A 21,529-nucleotide genomic window follows, 5' to 3' on the forward strand; every position below is an offset into this window, starting at 1 on the left:
ACTGCATTCTAGCCTTTAAGTCTCAGAGCTGGAGAAATGCATGTGCTATCTTATGTCCAAAGTGCCAGTAGAACAATTTTCATCTTGTATTTTCTTTTGTATATTATTGGTGTGTGTATATATATGTGTGTGTGTGTATGTATATACAAACAAAGACTTTTAAAAACGTTTCCCACTTTTTTTTTTTTTCTGTGTCAGTTATGTGTCAGTTATGTCTAATAACAGATGTTTTCATATAGTGATTCTCAAAGAGATTTATTTTTTTTTTTTTCAAAATTGGATTATTATTCACATACGTTTTTCTGAGTGGTGGATTTCTTATTTGTAATATCAGTGTACAGACTTACAGTTCTGTTTTAAAAATCCTCTTTCCTTAAAATGTTAACATTAAGCCTTCAACTCTGTGATTTTATTTTTTCTTCTCATTTGTCTTCTCTTTGATCGACCTGTGTTTTTCTTTTCTTCTTCAGGGATATAGCTATACTGTTCGAGATGGGGAGTGCTGTGGACACTGCCAGAAAACTGCCTGTGAGGAGCAACAATTCTGGTCTCGGGGTGATGCAGATTCTCGATTATATGAGGTGAGATGATAGTGGGGAGGACTTTTCCTCTTCTTAAATGAGTTTCCTGGCATCATTGTGTCCCACAGAAGGAGACAAAGTTATTTTTCTTGAAAGGTAGGCAGTGCCGAAAGCTAGTAGGTACTGGGCTTGTTACTTACTTCATTCTGCTAACAAGCAAACCTTCCCCACATCCCATTTCAGGCTCTAAGGAAGAAATACATATACATATATATATAAGTCATGATTTCACAAATCATAGTTCGAAAGACTTTTAATGAAAAAATATACTTCTCTTACAGTAGAAAAACTATTTAAATTATCCTAATAATGGCGGATGGTGTATAGATTGGATATCTAATTGCTTGAATTCTATGGTTCTGTTTAAATAGTATAGCCTATTTTATATGAGATGAAATATCCAAATATCAGGAACTGAATGTGGATAGAAATATTAATTGCATCTATTTACTGAAAATGAAGGCTGAATGTCAACTCAGACTGCAGTTGCCTAGACACACTTCTTTGTTCAAACTAACAGCTTACTTTCAGCAGTGTCTCTTCCTTTAATATTTCTTTGTGTTCTTTCCAAAATGATCAATAATGGGAAATAAAAACATGCAACTAGCCATTCGGAATATTCTGCAGACACTCTATCACTCTAGATAACTAGGCCAACATTTTCTTTCTTTGCTCTTTTTATTTATGTTTAAATTCCTTCAGTTTATTCTGTCCCTAATCCAACTAACCAGCATTGGCAAACCATTGCCGTCCCTTGTAGCTTTAAATTACCTAATCTTACACAGAAATTTGGATTTGGTGAAGGCAGGAACAGTAAGTTAAATGGTCTTAAAATAAAATATCTTCTCCCCTAGTTTTTTTTTCCCCTCTTATTCGTTATAGCATGTTTGTACTTAAAGTTACATATCGCTTTCATATGTTTGGTATTAACTTTTAAATTACCTCTTTTACAAAGGCAGTTTGCGTCTGTTCTTTTAAAAATGTAAATGTATCATTTTGCTGTCTGCTTCTTCCCTGATTTCACCAAAGGCATTTCACAGTCTGGATCAATATTATTCTCTGCTTCATAAATAAAGCCCTTATAAGGCCTTTTTTTTTTTTTCTTTTTTTTACATCCTGCTGTGTATTACTGGGTTCTGTTATGTAAATGGAGTTATAGATACTTATACACTGTTGTTCTTGTTGTGTAGTCTTTCATCTTCTCCGTCATCAGCAAAGAAAGAACTAACAAACAGGAGAAGGAAGAATATTCAGGAACTTTATGAGCAATGATGTTTGACTCCTTGGGAAGGGTCTGATTCTCACAGAATGGCTTGGCTTGAAATTGACCTTAACGGTCACCTAGTTCCAACCTCTCACATTACTTTTCTTGAAGTGTATTCAAAGTGCATGAAAAGTGGAAGCATCCTGCCTCAAAGCAGTAATCAACTCTGCGTGGCACTGAACTAGGGCAGCATTTTCTTTCTGGCTATCTCTCCCCATGACCTATTTTATCTGACCCACGGATGATAATAACCAGCAGGGAACATCAACAGGATGTGGTCTCTCCTATGTTTGCAAGTTTTTTCTCCTCAAGAGTTTGTTGTCAAAGCCCCTTTTGGACTTAGTGAAGCTGATTTGCAGTAGGTTCCAGTGGAAAGATGGCCAGCTGGGCAGCTGAGTGGTGCAACACAACCTGCTAACAGGAACAAATATAAATTTAAATCTATATAAGCATGCCTTTTCTTCTTTGCACATTATTTCACCTGCCCCTTTCATTTCCTCTTTGTAAATCCTGTACCCTACAAGCCAAGCCGAAGACCATTTTGTAAACAGATAGTCACAGTATGATCCTGTGAAGAGCTTTTGAGTGACAGGTTGTTCCCAAAGAAGTGGTTGTATATTCTGAAAACTAGCAAATTGGCTGGGGTGCCCTTCTCTTTATTTGGTGGCACAAAATCTGCTGTCCATATTTAATCCTTTGACAATTTCCTGTCAGGTTGGCACGGAGTGGCGATCTCCCTTCAATAAGTGCATAATTAATGAGTGTGTCCGAGTGAATGATGAGGTTTTCGTTCAGAAAAGGAATCTGACCTGCTCTCAGATGGATATACCTGACTGTCCAAATGGAACTGAATTGCGCTGTGACCAAGTAATAGACTGCTGTCCTTCATGCCGATGTGGTAAGGCCTTATGTATGACAAATGAAATCAGTGAAGAGTTAATCATCTCATGTGCCAATCTCATTTTACAGTGGCAATTTCAAAAGTGTATCCTATGCAAGTGTAATATCACTTTGAAGCTATCCTGCATGATTTAAACATAGTTGCTCTTGCTGCTATTACTTTCTCTTTCTAAGCAATGTTCAGTCTCCTTTTGAACAAATTACTGTTGTCACTAAGAGAGACATGCCAGGCTATGTCTCAACAGCACTTCTTTGTGTTCTTAAGCAGTTATTACAAGGTCTTGACATGCTTTTGACCTAGAAAGGTGCAATGCTGTTGCCAACAGCAGTGTTGTTACTCCTTATGAACAAGGAGTTTCCATGTAGCCATTATGCCTTCTGGATATCTCTGAGTATTATAGCTGTGGCCATTTACTAACATATACTTAGATAAAAAATAGATATCAAAGATTTGGCTGTTTGGACACAGTCTGTGAAGACTCTCGGTCATATTTAATTGACAGATATTTGGGACAACTGCACAGGGAGGAACTTCAGTAGGAGAAGGAAGAGAAATAAGTGCAGTAACTTGCTGAAAACTTTTGAGCGTGTTTTCTGACAATGTAAGAATGGAAATGGAGGGGAAAGTCTACATAATAAATAAATTTAAGGAAAGGGTAGGAAAAGAAAAAGCAAAGAACAGCTCAGCAAGGGATACTTGGAGGCAGTGGATATTTGGATGTGGAGATTGGTATAACTGAAAAAGTTACTTTTCAAATTATAATGTAAAAGAATACAATTGTATTTATTTTCACTGAATCTGGATTTAAACTTCCTCAGTTAGAATTTTAATTAGTAAAGAATGTACACTTCTGGTTTATTAAGTTCAAGTAACAGTACATTAAATGGAATGTTATCATCTCTTTCAGTACCTGTGAATGGTTGTCCTTTGAATGGCACAATTATTGGGGTAAGACAAGCTTCCTTTTCCTGTAGTAATAATACTTTAAAGAGCTTTTGAAGGAAACAGACTTGCTCAAATACACAATTTTGTCCACTTAGCCAAAGCAGTTTATTATTTTGAGGTTAAAATGAAAGGCTGTTTTCTCTGGAGGCAGAAACAATTTGGATGTAGAATTTCTTTAATCCAGTTGTTAACTCTACATCCTGTTCTTTCCTTATCTAGTAGTGTGGCATTTTCTACTGTTATAACATCATTTTAGCTTGCTTTGAAAAAGGCGATAGGATTCAGAAAGCACAGTGCTGCAAAAAAGTTCTCTGCCAAATCAGTCACTGATTTTCTTGCAACTGTGAGGAAGCCAGTTCATCATTTTGTAGCTGCTTTTTGTTTGTTTGTTTTTCTCCTTCTACTCTTACCAATTTTAAACTTCTAAGCCACCAGGGATTCCAAGTAGTTTTTTTGTTTGTTTGTTTTGTTTTTTAAATAGAAACAATAACTAGCAAATTTTATTCATAAATGGTTGGTTGTGATGGCTCAAGAACAAAATATTGTTGGTAGACTGACTCACAGCACTTGAGAAGAATGTACTGGTGGGAACCACCTAACGCATAGAAATGACAAAATTCTTCTTACTGTTTTTAGGAATTCCTTTCTTCCTTGCTAGCCCTGTAATTAAGGAAGAAATAACAATGCAATTTTGGAAATTACAAAATTCTAAATGATTTACTAGAAAAATATGCTTCTGCATTACTGCTTTTTGGGGTATGCAAAATTTGGATCTCTGGAAAGCGAGGACATTGATTTGCTTTCTCTTGCAAAGACTTGAAGAACTTCGCTTAAAGAAAAAAAAAATTGACATAGATAAAATTGCTCATTTGTTTGAGTTTTGCTCAAGAGACAGACTCTGACTTTTACAAGCTATTTCTAATGTTTCAGCCATGGAAACGCATGATGGTGGATCAGTGCACAACATGCATCTGCTCCCTCCAGTCAGTGTCTTCTCAGAGATACAGTCTAACGTGTACAAAGTTTAGCTGCGAACCATGCCCAACAGTAAGTGCAAATATTCTGCATGCTTTGATTAAGAGTGTCTGATGATAAAATCTTTGTTGTGTATACCAGTTTGTTTTGTACAACTCAGGCTACTTATCTTTTGGGCAAAATGAGGTATTAGAAATCACTGTTATAGGAAGCACTATAACTGCTATAGTGTCCTCTCCTACATTATCTCTGTCCATCCAGGAACTAACAGGTCAGTCAGAATCTTCTTTCTTTGGGGCTTTCCTATGGCTATTTCCAAATTGTCTGATGTCTGAACCTAGTAGTAATTTGAAATGATTATCCCTCTCAGTTTCACTGGCCTTTAGGAAGTCTGCTGATCCTTCCATTATTAGCAAGGAATAAGCTTGGCAAACAGCTCTCATTTTTACTCTGCTGACCAATAGTGTGACCACAGTGCCTAGGCAGTTGGCTGAGTCATATACATATTTTTTCTTTTAGCATCAGCAATTCAAAATGAGGGAGATCTAAGCAAATTGCAGAGGCTGCCTCTGTCTCCCCCTTTCCAAAGAACACAGACCAGCAACTAACTTTCACAAAATGTTTAAATGCCCTCTTTCCTTCTGCATTCCCCTGGTGGGGCCCTCAAAGACCCACAACCTGTGCAAGCAGTGGCCATTGCATCAGAAACACATCTCTGACATGATCATAATGGATTTCTGGCAGATATCTAGGAGAATGTATAAACAAAGTCCTTACGAAAGGAGGGGACAGAGTTATGGGGAAGTCTGTTAGAAGTTGAAGGGAAAATGTAGTAAATCAAATTTTGACTATGCCAGCTGCACTTGTAAACAAAACAGAACAAAACTATAGGCTCAAGTTATGTGCTGCAAACCCTGATACTGATGAATTGTTAGCTTGCTTGTCTTACAAATAATTAAATGGGCAGAGGTTACTGTTTGACCTCTGTTTCCTACATGCACTAGAAACAGTCAGACTCTTTTATGGGGATAAGGCAATTTAGACATACACATATGTGTTCCATTAGACTGTTGGGTGAGAAAACAGTCCTTGACCCAGTTTATTTGCACCCTGTGACAAAAGGATGAATCTAGAATACTTAGATGTGGTTCTGGACCCTAATATTACCACTTCTATAAGATGCAATTTTAGACACACACTCCTGAAGAGAAAATAAATGGCTAAACTTGGTGCTGAACATCTTTCTTTCACAAAATATAACCTGGCAGATAAATGACAAAAGCAGCCAGATATGCTAGAATACACCTGTGACTAGTAACGTGTGCATGTGTCTGTTCCCACACAGACATGCAAAAACAAGAATTCTTCCTTTGCAGTGCTAGCTGTAAAAATTAAAGGTAGGAGAATCAATAAAATACATGGTAAAATCAGGAAGGGAAGTGTTGCACTCTTGCCACTTTCAACATCCATATGATTACCAAACAGAACCTTCCTACAACCTGACTCAAAAATTCAGACTAAACAAACAACAAAAATTAAAACTAAAAAAAGAGGTATTTCCAGTTGGGATTATTAAACACTATGAAATTGTGTTTAGGAGATGCCCACCTATCCAAGGGAGTTTACAGGTCTAAATGTATGTGTTCCATTGTAGCCATAGTAATTATACTGCAACTTGAGGGAAACCAAATTCAAATAAATCAACTTAATGGAAAATTTTCATCACTCTAAGGCCAGTGGATTTTATACACTCACTTTGGATCCTTTCTGTCTCAGTCACTGATTTTGTAATATAACTAGATTAAAAGCAATTCCTCCCCATAATGGACAAAATCATGGAGTAGAGTATGTACTGTCTCAGGAGCACTTGCTTTCTACTGTATCTTGAAGCTGTGGAAGTTAGTGCACTGGTCATTGAAATGCAGCCAACTGCAGTGTATTGTGTTCTTCGGGGTTCATGCATTTTTCGTTTATGGCCTGCCATAGGTTCTTACGTTTTTGCTGGTAGTGCAAAATTACCTAATTAGTTTTCTTCTAGTGGTTTAATATTAACACCCCACTCTCCCCAAATTATTTTCCATAATAATACATATGGATAACATGCATGCCTTCATTTAACCAGAAAGTATTTGTTGTCTTAAAAAAAATTCAGCTCGTCATAACTGGCTGTTTGTTATATGTAGTAAGTGGAGATGTGGCTGTGGGACACTTCATATCTTAACTCAGTTTCTCTCTGTTTTATTTTTCACTTACCATTATATCTATTCTATTCTAACCATCAAGTTCTGCTTGTTTTTCCATGCTCCTTCCCCTGACGTTGTTACATCCTTTTTTTTGCCATTTTTCAGGCTCCATTATTCCTTTCTTCTTTCCTTCTTTTTCATTTTATGATACCGTAACCTCACTGTTACTTGCTTTCTTTTCATAGTTCATAATTTAGCCTTATTCTTCCATTTCCCTGTCCAGTGTAAGAGGTTTTCAGCCCTTTTAGTTTAATGGAGAAAAATGGCCTTATGGGGAAAAATACTTACTAGCTCTATGTAAAAGTTCCTACCCACCACAAATGTGAATTGCACACCTATCCGAATATTTTAATCAATTTGTTTCCTCCTGCTGTCACTTCTTGGTTGGTGAACCTTATCTTGCAACAGTTATAGTCACAGAATATTGAATTTAGTGGGCACAGGAGACTTTGTAATTGGAAATAAACTTCCTTCCATATTTATTATAAATCAGTATAAGGATTAATACCAGCCTTTATAAAACAAAAGCATCCAATTAGTTAGATTGAGAAACAATTTCATGTGAAGTTCTTTGCCTTCTAGAATTACAGAAGGCAGGAAATCTCTGGTTCTTGCTGTGGAAAATGTGTGCCAACTTCATGTGGTATCAGACTGAGAGATGGAAGGTTTCAATACCTTCAGGTAAGCACTATTTCTTTTGCTTAAGAGTTAATGTATATATAGCACAGCCTTCTTGGAGCTACAAGGAAAGTTTATTTTGCTTCTCTTTTTTGCCAGTCAGTAAAGCATTGCTAATGCCTTTTCTTTTAAATCCTAGAATGTTTTCTGAGGAAAGTTTTTTTGTTGCTGTTTATAGAAGAAAATGAAGAGTTCACAACTCAGTGAATTAGAGAAGGACAATCTTGTTACATCTAGAAGTTTGAATATTATTAAATAACTTTAACTTGAATAGGAACTCAAAGAGCTACCTATCAGAAATTTAAAGCCTCCTTTGAAATGGATGGATAATTTAAGCTGAAAATGTAAATCTCAAAAAAATTTCCCAGCTTGATAGTTTCTTAAACAGGAGTGGATATTATTTGGCTAAAAACAATCATCTTGTTACAAGGAAGAACATTCAACATCTACTTTTATTCTATTTCTAATTTAAGTTTTTTATAAGAAGAGAGAGTTCTTTGTGTGTGTTTATGTTATTTAATTAAAGAAGCTTCTCACTCAGCCAGCAGTTAAATATGCATGTAAAGACAATTTGTTTCTCCTTTATGTTAATGGAAGTTCTTTCCTGATAAGAGATAAAACAGGTCAGATTTGTCAGTCTCTACTGGGACATGTTCAGTACTGTTATGAGAGTAAATTATTTTTAGAAAACTACAGTTTACTGGAGACTGCCATGTTTTATAAGCTTTCCCACCATGGTATATTACCTGAATATGGTATATAACTTGAATATTAATAAATATTCTTGAATATTTATTATATACTTAAATAGTCAGGTTGTACAGTACCCTGAAAACTTACTGTCCTGTGTTTTAGTAAAAAGCTAACAGTTCTTAAATCTTTCCAGGCAAATGAATCACTTCAGGATGGCTGTGATAGTCACTTCTGTAAAATAAATGAGAAAGGGGAATTTATCTGGGAAAGGAGAATCACTGGCTGTCCTCCATTTGATCCCAGAAGATGTTTAGCTGAAGGTGTAAGTAGTGAAGTGGGTCCTGTTTCTAGGTTTCCCAATAGCCTTTGACATGTTTATTATTCTGTGTATAAGTACCTTCTGTGTATTAGGGATAGGAAACTCCAGTTCTCTCACTGCACCTTGGCTAAACTGAATTTGAACTTACTTTGAAATTCAGAAAACTATAAGTTTTTTATTTTAAAATAAATGCTAGTTTTATGTGAAAGTCTACTGCTGGGGAGGTGCACTAATTCCATGAGAGTTTTTATATGAAGCAGTAAAACCAAGAAGATGAAGATTTGAAGATTTGAGTACTCTGTATTTTGTCATTTCGGTTCCTAGAAATTGACCTGTATTCAACATCTTTAAGAAACTTCTACTATTAGCTAAAGTGAAAGGAATATTTTTAAGCACTGAACTTGTTAATACAGTCAGTTATTTCCAATCTTTTATCAACAAATGTAGTCACATGTTCAGCACCTTTGAGTAGATTAAAATGAGACTGATTACTACTATATATTTATATTTTTATATATTTATAGGAATACAATTCTTTTGCCTAAGACACTGTTTCAAACATCCTTGCGTAGACTTTCAGCAGAACAAATGTGTATCTCTAGACTCAAAATATTTATATTTTTATATTTATATTCTCGTTTCAGGGGAGAATTGCAAAACTAGGCAATACCTGCTGTGACACCTGTAAGTAAATAATCCAAAAAGCTTGTTTGGAAATTGTAGAGAACATAAGCTATTGGGTAAGGAGAGCTAAGAAATATAGGCACCCCTGTACCCCTATGGATACTGCTGTCATGTTTTATTCCTCTAGAACATGTGTTTTGACAATATTCACCAGCACTTTGAAAGAAACAGATACAATCTGCATTTCAATATATACCATTATGCACTTGTTAATTATGAATGTAATATTTTGGCCAGGCATGCACAATCCAGACAATTCTTGCGGTGCGTTGAAGACAACTTTCTGAGGCAGGTGGTTGAGGAACCAACGCGGGGTTGGGTGCTACTGGACCTTATTCTCACCAACAAGGAAGGAATTGTTAAGGAAGTAAAATTCGAGGGTAGCTTGGGTTGTAGTGATCATGAGATGGTAGAGTTCAAGATCCTGAGTGGAGGAAGCAAAGCAAAAAGTAGGATTGCTACCCTGGACTTTAGGGGAGCCAACTTTGATCTCCTTTGGGACCTACTTGGGGCTATCCCGTGGGCCAGGGTGTTAGAAGGCAAGGGGGCCTGTGAGAGCTGGTTAGCATTTAAACGGCTCTTCTTCCAAGCTTAGGATCAGTGTGTCCCTGTGACTAAGAAATCAGGAAAGGGTGGCAGGAGACCTGCACGGATGAGCAAGGAGCTTGTGTGCAAGCTCCAAGGAAAGAAGAAAGTTCATGATACGTGGAAAAAGGGTCTGACAACTTGGGAAGAATATAAGAATGTAGTCAGGGCCTGCAGTGACGAGGAAAGCTAAAGCCCACCTGGAGTTGAATCTAGCTAAGGTGATAAAGGACAATAAAAAAGGCTTTTTAAAGTACATTAACAGCAAAAGGAAGGCTAGGGACAATGTGGGCCCCATACTAAGTGAGGGGGGCATTCTGGTAACAGGGGATGCTGAGAAGGCAGAAATACTGAACACCTTCTTTGCTTCTGTCTTTAGTGAAAAGGCTCTCCCTCAGATGAATCCCAGACCCTGAAGGTTAATGAGAGAGTCTGGGGAATGAGAGATTTCCCTTTAGTCAGGGAAGAGGTGATCCGTGAGTGCCTAGGAAACATTAAGGTCCATAAATCCATGGGACCTGATGGGGTCTCATCCTGGTCCCCTCTCTGGTTGGTCAGTATGAAGGTCCTGAGTGGCCATAGGTACTCACTGTCTGATATCTGTAATCACAACCCTGCAAACCTAGACTCAGACACTGTGACCTATGGTCCAAGTGCCGATGCTTAAGCCTCCATACCAACCATATGCATGGACTAAGGGGTCTGTCATCCAAGGTATCCCTAGAAATATCCTAGTGAGTCTTGTAGAACCCCAGGCAGTACTTTCCTAGCATACCATAATGAGCCCTATGCTCTTGTAATCAGTGACTCACTTCAGTCTGTAATGTGATCTGGAGAGCTGCTCCCACTGACTCATCTTAAAGGGCATCGTCTCAAGTGAATAAAATATCTCTCTGGGAACAGCTCCAGGTGTAGCCAAGACAGAGTGCTATTTTTTTTCTCTTACTGAGGTATTGGGTTTCCTGGATGTGTCATCATTCTTTTACATCAGCTTGCCCAATGTAGTACTGAACCATCTTTCAAAATTGAGGCATCTAACAGAAGGCACCAGAGAAAAGGCAAATATTAGTTGGCAAGAGAATTTTAAAGCAAGTAATTGAAAAGAAACATTAGAGAAACTCTGTTCTTCTGTGGAATTTTAGGAATCACTGCTATGTCAGTGTGGTGCAATACATTCACGCAGAAACAATTTCCAGCTAACATTGTTAGACACTGTTGCTGTTATTTTTCTGACTTGGTAGGTGTGGAAGAGGAATGTCGACCAGTAAGTACCAGACTGCGGTATAAGAACATCAATGGATGTGTGGGTGTAAAGGAAGTGCCTATTTCTCATTGTGAGGTAAAAAATAAAATCACCTCCCTCATTTGCCAACACACATACCCACTTTTTCTTTTGCCCACATTTTTTTTTCTTTTTTTTTTTTTTTTTTCTTTTCCCCACTTTTTCTTTTGCCCACATTTTTTTTCTCTCACACAAAGGGAACTTTTGGCTTCACCACAGTGTCACTTTGCAGAGCATCAGTTTTTTTTTTCCTCCTCACTGATTCACTCAGACAGTGAAAACATCTTTGACACTTCCTAAAGTAGTTTGGTAATGTTGAATTTTCCTTGTTTTAGCCAGCATGAAAAACAGGAACATAATCCAAGGTACAAAAATGCAGCTCACAATCCTTTGCTGCCCTCTGAAATGAATGGCTCTGAAGAGGCTTAGGACTTAGATGAGAATTTTCATGTTAGTATTACTGAGACTGATTTTTTCAGATTTGTGTCTAAAGTTAAGGAACTGTATCCTTCCTTAGGCTCTACATTTGGCTTATAAGAGCAGAAATAGGTATTTAGATGTATGATAATTTAAACAGGCACTTAAATTTAAGTGCTAAGATTTGACTTTTGCACTCTGTAAGCTCTGTGACTTTTCTGTTATCCTGAATGCTAGACTGTTGTGTACTACATCTTATGTGTTACCATAATTGGATTAGAAGATAATTTTTATAAGAAATGTTTCTCTCCATCACTTCTTGAAACTTACAGAGCGACATCCATTTCATACAGGAGCATAGCATCCCTTCCAGATATTTCTGTCTCTCTGAGACTGGGAACTAGAGAAGTCATTCTCTTCCCTGATGGGTTTGTAGCAGAACAATTGCTCAATTTGATAAAGATGCTTCACACAAGAACTACATGCAACCAAACTGTGATGTCTGAGGATGGCTGCCAAGAAGTTGGTTTGCATCCATCCTTTAAATTTTATCTTTAGCTGATATAGTAGGCAAAATGACTGTTCAAGTTGTCCATGACTACTTGGGAAAAATGGACATTAAGAGCACACATGGCCAGGCTTTTCACAAAGATAATTGGTGGAGGACCTCAATTTGCTGCACAAATCCCAGTACAAATGGAAACTTTAAAATAAACAGTTACCTTTCATTAAATAAAAAAAATAAAATAAAAACAAAACAAAACAAAACAAAAAAAAACCCTTGCTTTCTCTCTTTTCCTATCCACAACAAATCAGTAGTGATCAAGGTTTTAAACTGTGAAAGTACAGGTTTTATTTTGATTCTGGACACATATTGATTAAATACTCGTGCTATGGATTACAGTTTTTCTAAGCACTTCTCTCATAATGCTATGCATATATTTTTAAGTAATCTCAGAAGTAAGAGTACAGAGACACAAAAGGAAATGAACTCTGACAGAGTTTGACATGGGTATTTGTTTTTATATCATGAAACATATGTCAAAATTATTGACATCTAAATACACATTAGAGAATTGATGAGAGAGGAAGAATGGAATATTACAACCAGAAAGACAACAGTGTATTTACTTAGCATGAAAAGCAACAAGAAACATGGCTTAGAAGCACTTGTACTAAGTCATTTTATGAATGTGGTTCTCATACATACAGTTAAGATAATAATAGAAAAATATTTCATAACTACCATTTTTGGTATGCTTAGAAGCCTACTCCACAATCCTGAAAATATTTATTTATTTATTTATTTATTTCATCCATGACTAGTTCATTTACCTTTTGTTTGCTGTATTTATGGTTATGAGGCATTACTCTTTGACTTCATGTTTTGCAGCAGTGTGCTGAACTTGAGGCAGAGAATTCATGTGTGTTTTGAAGGAAGAACCTGGTTTCTGATTTCACTGAAGTCTGGTACTGTTCAACCTTGGTGTTTCTTTTTCTGCCTAGGGTAAATGTAGAAGCAATACAAGATACTCCATTCAGACAGAGAAATGGGAAGACATGTGCAGCTGCTGTACAGCCACACAAACAACCACAGTTACGATCCCACTCCAGTGTCCCAATGGCACAGTGGTACAGCATTACATCCCTTCTGCCTCTCAATGTGAATGCAGCCTGCGGAAGTGTACAGAGTGAATATTTTGAAGAAGCTCAATGATTTAATCTTGAGTTGAGTAATTTGATGAAAAACTTTATAGAGCAAGCCTCATTTTCTCTCTGTAGCCAATCTTATCCAGTAAATAACTAACTAATTGTATCAACGTAGCAAACAATAAAACTTACTAGCACAACAGAATGGTATTTTCCGACTGTTCTTGCTATAGAAATAATAAACATTGCATTGTTTCTTCATATACATATAGAAAGTTATTCTCATTAATACAAGAAAACATCACAGTAACAGAAACAGTTGCTCATACCCAAAGAACTTATCACAAAGCATTTAGCATTGTCTTTGAAGACATTACACATGCTTTCCCCACTTCAGATCTTAGCAACAAGTAGTAGAAATTTCATTTTTTGCTCTTAATTCTCCCTTCCTGTTAATAAGTACAGTGATTATAGCGTGAGACTTCGCAGTAAGAGGGAGATGTTCTTGGTACAAAAACTCAGGTAATCAAATATGTCTGCAATACAAATATATTTTTCTCTTTAATCTGAATGCAAAGAAATTATTTGCTAAGGACTTGTGTACCATTTGCAGATCCTCAGTACTTCTGAATGGGGCTGACACAGCTCTTAACTATTTACTTCAGCGCTTCTACAGACCAGCTTGAAGAAAAAGCTCATCAGTTATTTCCTTTTATTCCAGATACTAGAATTTTGTCTGTTGCATTAGCTAAAAGAGAGCTCTTTCAAATGTGAAATTGTCAGAGGCAGGTTTAATTTAGTTCTTGCTCCCAGGGAAAAATTTAACAAGATTTAAATTTCATTTGATCTAGTCAGGTCACAGCATGAAAAATATTTTTCAGAGAGTGGTTTTTGATAGAATCTAGTGCCAGTGAAGCACTTTTATTGAGAAGTACTGACTAAAAAATAATAGTATAGAAGAGAGAACTCTTCATTTTATTTGCGTTTTTTGAAAGACAAGAAGTATTTCAACTTCTAGTTGAACCAAGTTAACTTCTTCATAAATTAGCTGAGAGGCTGGAGATGTGATTTTAAGAAAAGAAAGCAAAGCCAAAATATCCTTATTTTTGTGATGACATTAGTAAAGCCTGTAAATAGGCTGGGTTCAAAAGCAAAGTTTCTCCAGTTCTACAAGTTGTGCTCTTGAAATAATGGAAAGTTTATACAGAAGTCCTTAAGGATAAGAGTGCTCCTGAGAAGACTAGCTGAAATGGTCAGGAAATCAGGTTGTCCCTGTGTAGTTTTATGTTGTCATCTATAGATACAGAAGACATTTCAGAGGACATTGCCACTCTTACCTCACAGATAACCATGCGGAAATTTCTGTGATAAAGAACCATTCCTCTTCATATAAATATTAATTTCATGATTATATAGGTGAAATCTCACCTATTTGCATAATAGGCTCTCTTTATGCACATCTGTTTTGAGACCATCCTCTTTTGGCAATCTCATTCTGTGCTTAGGCAAGTTATAGTCCTTTTAGAGAGGAACCAGATTGATCCCTGCTTTTTTTCTTTTGCTATCCATCTATGAATTCAGTACATACAACATGCATGCCCTTTCTTTCCTTGTTATTCATTACAGATATCTATCTCTATTGCTTTCAAACCTCTCTTTCTTGTTATATGAGACCAAAGTATACATCAAACGCATAAAATAACATCCTTATTACGAAGCTTAGAAAGTGTGGGATGATGCGTGACATGGAATGAGAACTGGCTGACTTGTAATGAGTTGCACAGAGTCTGACTGGGAGAATGTAACATTGGTGTTCCCCAGAGGTCAGTGCTGGGTCCACTCTTGTTTGACATCTTCATTAATAACCTGGATGAAGGGATAGAATCTACCCTCAGGGAGTGTGTGGATGATATATAGCTGTGAGGAGCTCTGCTGCCTTTTAACAAGACTTAGGCTGGAGAATTGGATGGAGAGGTACCTGATGATGCTCAATAAGAGCAATTGTAGAGTCTTGCACCTGGGGAGGAATAGCTGCATGCATCAATACAGGTGGAGAGGAGCTCTGCAGAGAAGGACCTGGGGGTCCTAGTGGACAATGGGATGGCCAGCAGTGTGCCCCTGTCAGTGGTAAAAACAGTATGGCTAGCATGTTCAGGGAGGTGATCCTCCTCATCTACTCTGCCCTGGCAAGGCCGCATGTGGAATACTGTGCCCAGTCCAGGGCGACCCAGTTCAATGAAGATGAACATCATCCAGAAAGAGTGGAGTGGAAGGCCAAAGGGATGATTCAGATCTTATAGCCTCTCTCTAATGAAGAATGGCTGAGTCTGGGTTGAACGGATTTGGATCCTAAGAATGGATTTCAGTGTTTAATGAGTGCGTTCAATGATAGCTTATCCAGCGGGAGAATGAGCAATGCCTGTAATATGTTTAACACCCCATTCCTGGAGGAGAGTTCGAGTGGCCGGTCCGTTCTTGTCTTTAGCGAAGTTATGTGCAGGCTGCAGAGACGCAGCAGCAGACGGCGTAGACGCAGCGGAGAGAGGCAGCGGCACGGCAAGCGACGTGGGCGGGGAGGAAGGCGGCAGCGGCAGCGGTCGCGACTTACCTTCTCCCCAGCCTGGCGGCAGGTCAGAGCCGTGAATCTAATCCGGGTAGGGGCAGCCCCCAGCACCGAGGGGCAGCAGCGAGGGTGGGAGGGAGGGCGATGGGGAACAGTCAAAGAAGCCCCTCCTTGTCTAATTTGTCCAAGCCCTTCTGTCCATTCCTGAATAAACAACAAATGTTCTGTGTTAGTAATAACCACGCAAGATTACGAGTGTCAAGTGGCATTTGCACATCCACAGTGAAAATCCATTGAATAATTTGCTTTGAAGCTTCGGATTTTATCCCATAGTCAGTCACAGTCTTACAAGCTTGTTGTAACAGTTTCCAGTCATGCACTTCCCACCCAGCAGCTCCCTGCTGATCGCATATCACCAGGCAAGCAAGCTGAGACACAGCTTGACACTGTCCCTCCAATATTGTGTCTCTATTAGCCCCAGACCAACGCGAAGATGGAAGACTGCTACGTGGTGGGGGAAGTGGCATAGACAGGGGCTGTAAAGACATCGGTGGAGTGCTCAGAGAGACCGATGCTTCTTTCATACGCAGTTCCAAGTCCTGCAGCTTCTCAGTTAATGTTTTAATATCTTACTGAAACACTTTTCCATTCCCACCATCATCTGTGTCGCTTTCGCTCTCAGGAGCTTCTTGCTGCTCTGCACATCCCTCAGCATCCCCCCCACCTCCCCTTCATCATACCTTCCTCACTTGCCACCACCGTACTTGCCAGGGACATCAAAGAGGTCGAGGTCAGGGGAGTATTCAGGGCTTCTGTGGCAGCCCTAAGTTGTGAGGCTGATGAATAAGTATGAGACTCCTGGTAACAGGGAATCAAATTCTGGCCTTGGCCAAGCACTGGGTACAGAGAGGGCTTGTACTGCAGCAGCAACGACCTGCTGCTAGGCTTGCATATTCTCCAATATATTTATAATCAGCCTCCATGTAGGACCCAAGCCTCACAAGTGCTGATGTTCCTTATTTTCCGAGATAACAGAGTCCCGTGGCTGTCCACCTAACTGCTGCGTGGCTACCACTGCTACGTCTACCTTATACTTTTTCAAACTATTTATGACCTCCTGCCACAGCTTCATCGGTTTCTTTACTGTCTTATCATCACTGATTACTAAATTCCATAAACAGTCCCCGAAATTTCTCCATTTATCTACCTCAAAATAAGATTCAAAATTCATAAAAAACCCCTTTGCAGCGCCAAAGGCTATAAGCCCTGGTACATGCTTAACCCCTTCAACTCCCCACTTTCCTAGCAAGCACTGTAATAAGATGACAGCTACCTCCTTATCCATGGTACCATTTTACCCATTTATCAGCGTCTATCTGAGAGCTGCAGCTCCATGTTTATCTATGCTGGTAGCAATCCAGACTGTGCAGATCCTTCTCAGTCAGTCTAGGCCAGTTGATCAAATGACTTTGCCCTCCAGCATGCTGCTAGCCAGTGCTTGTCTCCTCCACTCTCCTTCTGTTCGGGCACCACTGAGGGCAGAGCTAAGCACAGGAAAGCAGGTAGCCGACTCAATATGAGTGATAAACAAGCTTCAACTTTATTGCCTGAAAAGCCATACTTTTAGAGCAGACCGATGAGGGTGTTCGAAAATGACACACACTAATTGGAAGAAAGCTACTGCAATAAAAACCCTAAAACTCCCCTTCAAAGCCATGAGCCATTCATTCATTTCCTATTGGTGTCCTTGGATCTCATGCTGTTTCTCTTGCTCTACAGCTGCTGCTCTGTGAAGTCCTTATCTTGATCCATAGCTGCTGCTCTGTAAAATCCTTCTTGTACTGCAAGAAATATTTTCATTGACTGCAAAGTGGATAGATAATATTTAGTTAAAGATCTGTCCAACAAACAAGCAAACATTCCCATTTTTATTAATTCTAGTTCATTTAACAAGAAGTCTAATGAATCTAATATTTTAGGGGGAAAACCAAATAAAATAAAAACATCAGCCTTCTTCAGGGTAGGGCTGGACAGGGCTCTGAGTAACCCGATCTAGCTGTAGATGTCCCTCTGCAATGCAGGGGAGCTGGACAAGATGACCTTTGCAGATTCCTTCCAATTCAAATGATTTTACAGTTTTTTGAAGTTCAGCTGTACAACTGTACAGTTCTGGTCATTTGATCAAAGTGATCAAGCAAAGAGGAATTCATTTGTTCAAATGGATGGGGTACTCGTGTAATTAAAAAACAACAGAACAACAACAACAAAAAAATTACAGGCATCATCCCAAAACTAGTGGGCATTTGTTTGTATGCAAAGAAGAATCCCACCTGGTAGAGAAAATCACATAGCAACATTTTTTATTTTTATTTTTATTTTTATTTTTATTTTTATTTTTATTTTTATTTTTATTTTTATTTTTATTTTTATTTTTATTTTTATTTTTATTTTTATTTTTTTTTTATTTTTTTATTTCTGCAATTTGATACTTTCAAGAATAATCAGTTCAGAAGCTCTAGAAGTCAGTATGCCTACTGCTTTATAACTGAATTTAGTCTCTAAGCAAAGCTCTAAGATTAACATAAAGTACTAGCAGGGTAAGAAGGACAAATACTTGATATCTGTTGATGTCATTTTGTCTCAGTCTCTTCAGTCTTCCTGAAACTTCCTCTAGAAAGACAAACACCAGATTTCAGCCAGCATATCTATTTCTCTGTCCCAATTTGCATGCCACTGGAAACACTGAACTTTATTGTCATTAAACAAATCCACTTCCCCCTCTTACACTGAAAACAAACAAACGAACAAAACCTGTTGTAGTATCATATATAAATATGAAAGGAGAAAAATATTTGAATGCCATATAATTACACCTTCTTCCAATTATCATTAAAAATATATATAAGTCTTTTCTCAGAAGGTCAGTAACAACTTTATACCCAACAAATAGTTTGTATCAAAAGAATGAAGGCTAAGCAAGCTTGATCATCTGGTCTGACTATATACTTAATTACAAAATAATCCCCTGACTTTTTCCATGCATGAATTCAGGCAGTGTAGCATCCAGGCAGTAAGGTAACTTAAGTATAGCTGAGATACAGCTTTATTAAAAGCTTGCCACACTTACCTTCTCTATGGAAGCACTGCAAAGATGTGGAGATATAGAAACTCTTACTCACAGAAACCACTCCCAGGAAATTTTAATCCTTGAAATAATGGCTTTCTGGAAGCATTGCAGAGCCCCATTTTCTTTTCTTCCTTCCTCTATTCATCTACCTTCTGGGGAGCTAGGACAAAATAAATAGTTATGTTTCTTGTTGAAGAGAAACATTATGGAGCATGAGGACAAGATGCTGAAGTTCCAGCAGAGAATTGCAATGGCTTCTTTTGTCATAGGAATTTTGCCTTCTCCTACCCCCCTTTTTTTTCTGTGATGGTAATAACCAAAACAGAAGGTCTAGCTAATTAGTTTCAATCTGTTGTTTGCTTAAAGCAGGATCAGGCAAGAATGGAAATAGCTTCTAGCTTGTCACAGATTAAGCCAGTGCAGAAACAGATTGTGCGCATGATCAGCATAGCTACATCCTATTAGTGCTGCTGCAACTTCTAGCCAAACCTCACAATGACATGGAAATTCATGTACCTGGTAAGTTTGTTCTCTACTTCACTGTTAATTGCTATCTATGAATATGAATAGACAGATGGGGAAGAGAGACAGGATTACTCTGAAAGGTCAGTGTCTTTCAGGGCATTTTCAAAACAAACAAACAAACAAAAACAACTATATATTAAAAAAGAAAGGTTTGTGGCCCAAGTTACATACAGACAGCTTAGAGACACAACATGCAGAATTTGTTTCTTTTAAAGGTCCAGGACTACAGCTGTGGGGAAACATCATGACCTATTTGGAAAAGGCAGTAAAGAGGGAAATGCTGGACTTCTGCTCCTTTTTTCTGCATTTACCTTATGGCAGTGAAACCTGGGCAAAAGTCAATATCCTTTTATTAGAAGACAGTGTACAAAAGTGAGATTTTAGTTCCTAGAGGCAAGGAATAAATCTGCCCAGTGTGTAAAGCTTTTTCTGTTTGAGTTCCTAGAATAAAAGTTTAGAATGATGTACCGTGATAACATTGTGGCATTCTATTGCTACAGGTCTGAGCTTTGTAGTTGTTCTCTGGTTAGCTTATTGTTTCTGGGACTTGTAGCTCTGCTGTGAATTCTGAACTATATTGAAGTTCTGCTGTGTCCCTGTTCTTCCACCCGATCCTCTTCATAAAATTGTGTATCAAGTCACAGAGTGCAAACAATTATTAGAAACAAGGCTTGTCTTTGTAATGTCACTTCAGTGCCTATTTGTCATCCCTTATCCTTCACTTTTTGAGTTAACCCTGATATACATTTTATATGGGAATCAGGTGCTTCCTGTAACCTCTATACTTAAAGAAGCATTAAGGGAAAGAAAAAAAAAAAAAAAAAAAAAAAAAGTCAGAGCCTGTGTATAAAGATACAGCTCAATTAGCTCTTCAGTTAATGCTACTACTCAGAAAGTGTCTCAGGTTTTTAGTTTGTACTTTTGTTTCCCACATTTTTCTTCTCAGGTCTGCTTTGTTTCCTACATTCTTTGTGACTGATGCTCATATTCTTCTATCCCTTAAAAGACTTTCATAGTATGTGCCAGAGGCAAGTGAGTACTTACCTTAACTCAGGTGTGTTCTTCCTGCTCCTAATGCCAGAGATGAGATACGAGGGTCAATCAAAGTTGTGCAACCGCATGCTTTTACATTTGTGTCTGTGACTAGAGTTATTTGGGCAGGTCCATGAAAGCTAGGATGCGTATTCCTACTTTTCTGCTACTGTCTGTCTGAGGTGCTTCAATGTCAGACCCTGGTAACTTTGGCTCTGATCCTGACCAAGACTTGCTGCTCTGCACCATGTTGATGGTGTCACTCATTTTGCTCCATCACAGACTGCTCTTTGCTCACCTTACCCGTCTGGAACAAGTGTAATTCACTGCTATCTGGCACATTTTTTCCCCTAGGATGCCTTTATGGGTATTGTTACCACTTGCATCAGTAAAACTTCAGAGAATCAGTGCTCTCCTTCTATGACCAGGTGACCAGGCTAGTGGATGAGGAAAAGGCTGTCAACATAGTCCAGCTAGACTTTAATATATATTATATAATACCCTTTGTCTCCCACAGTATTCTCCCAGAGAAGCTGGCAGCCCATGGCTTAGACAGGAGTACTCTCTGCTGGGTAAAGAACTGACTGGGCAGCTGGGACCTAAGTGTGGTTGTTAATGGAATTAAATTCAACTGGCAACCAGTCACTAGTGGTGTTTATCAGAGGTCAATATAGAGGCCGGCAGTGCTTGATATCTTTACTGATGATCCAAATAAGGGGATTGAGTGCAACCTCAGTAAGTTTGCAGATGACACCAAGACAGGTGGAAGAGTTGATCTGTCTGAGTGCAGGAAAGACTTACAGATGAATCTATGTAAGCTGGATTGTTGGGTTGAAGCCAGATGTATGAGCTTCTCCACTTTGGTCACAATAAGTTCATGCAATGCTACAGGCCTGGGGCAAAGTGGCTGGAAATCTGTGAGAAAGAAAATCATTCTATGACAATTCTATGAAAAAGGTCTGGAGGAACTGGTTCACAGCTGTCTGAACACGAGCAAATAGTGTGCCCAGATCACAGAATCATGGAGTGGCCTGAGCTGAAAGAACCATGATGATCATTTAGTTT

The 21,529-nt window shown here is 38.3% G+C and overlaps 2 protein-coding genes and 1 long non-coding RNA gene across 7 annotated transcripts in view; 2 read left to right on the plus strand and 1 right to left on the minus strand.

Moving 5' to 3' along the window:
- The window catches only part of VWF (von Willebrand factor), a 105,787-nt gene extending 92,365 nt beyond the window's left edge, over window positions 1-13,422 (plus strand). For 3 of the 4 annotated variants that reach the window (XM_015871491.3, XM_015871484.3, XM_085522187.1), the window contains 9 exons: window positions 471-581; window positions 2,560-2,743; window positions 3,654-3,694; window positions 4,622-4,738; window positions 7,492-7,590; window positions 8,474-8,602; window positions 9,244-9,283; window positions 11,110-11,207; window positions 13,074-13,422. In XM_015871491.3, coding sequence (XP_015726977.2) covers window positions 471-581; window positions 2,560-2,743; window positions 3,654-3,694; window positions 4,622-4,738; window positions 7,492-7,590; window positions 8,474-8,602; window positions 9,244-9,283; window positions 11,110-11,207; window positions 13,074-13,262 — 1,008 coding nt within the window. In that variant the 3' untranslated portion in view covers window positions 13,263-13,422. The remainder of the gene's footprint in view (window positions 1-470; window positions 582-2,559; window positions 2,744-3,653; window positions 3,695-4,621; window positions 4,739-7,491; window positions 7,591-8,473; window positions 8,603-9,243; window positions 9,284-11,109; window positions 11,208-13,073) is intronic. The other variant, XM_085522182.1, reaches the window with a different exon arrangement.
- Window positions 13,423-17,357: 3,935 nt separating this feature from the next.
- Window positions 17,358-19,294, minus strand: LOC146762478 (uncharacterized). The gene is made up of 3 exons (XR_014936565.1): window positions 18,908-19,294; window positions 18,395-18,450; window positions 17,358-17,643 (listed from the first exon to the last, which is right to left on the minus strand). It is a non-coding gene; the product is annotated as an uncharacterized LOC146762478 (long non-coding RNA).
- A 2-nt stretch (window positions 19,295-19,296) lies between these two features.
- ANO2 (anoctamin 2) overlaps window positions 19,297-21,529 on the plus strand; it is a 105,211-nt gene continuing 102,978 nt past the window's right edge. The window contains exon 1 of one of the 2 annotated variants that reach the window (XM_085522238.1): window positions 19,297-19,426. In XM_085522238.1, the coding sequence (XP_085378364.1) occupies window positions 19,408-19,426 (19 nt within the window). In that variant the 5' untranslated portion in view covers window positions 19,297-19,407. The remainder of the gene's footprint in view (window positions 19,427-21,529) is intronic. The other variant, XM_032440933.2, reaches the window with a different exon arrangement.

This window comes from Coturnix japonica, chromosome 1 (assembly GCF_054131305.1).
Source record: "Coturnix japonica strain WE chromosome 1, WE-NBRP24, whole genome shotgun sequence".
In the NCBI taxonomy this organism is placed as follows: Eukaryota; Metazoa; Chordata; class Aves; order Galliformes; family Phasianidae; genus Coturnix; species Coturnix japonica.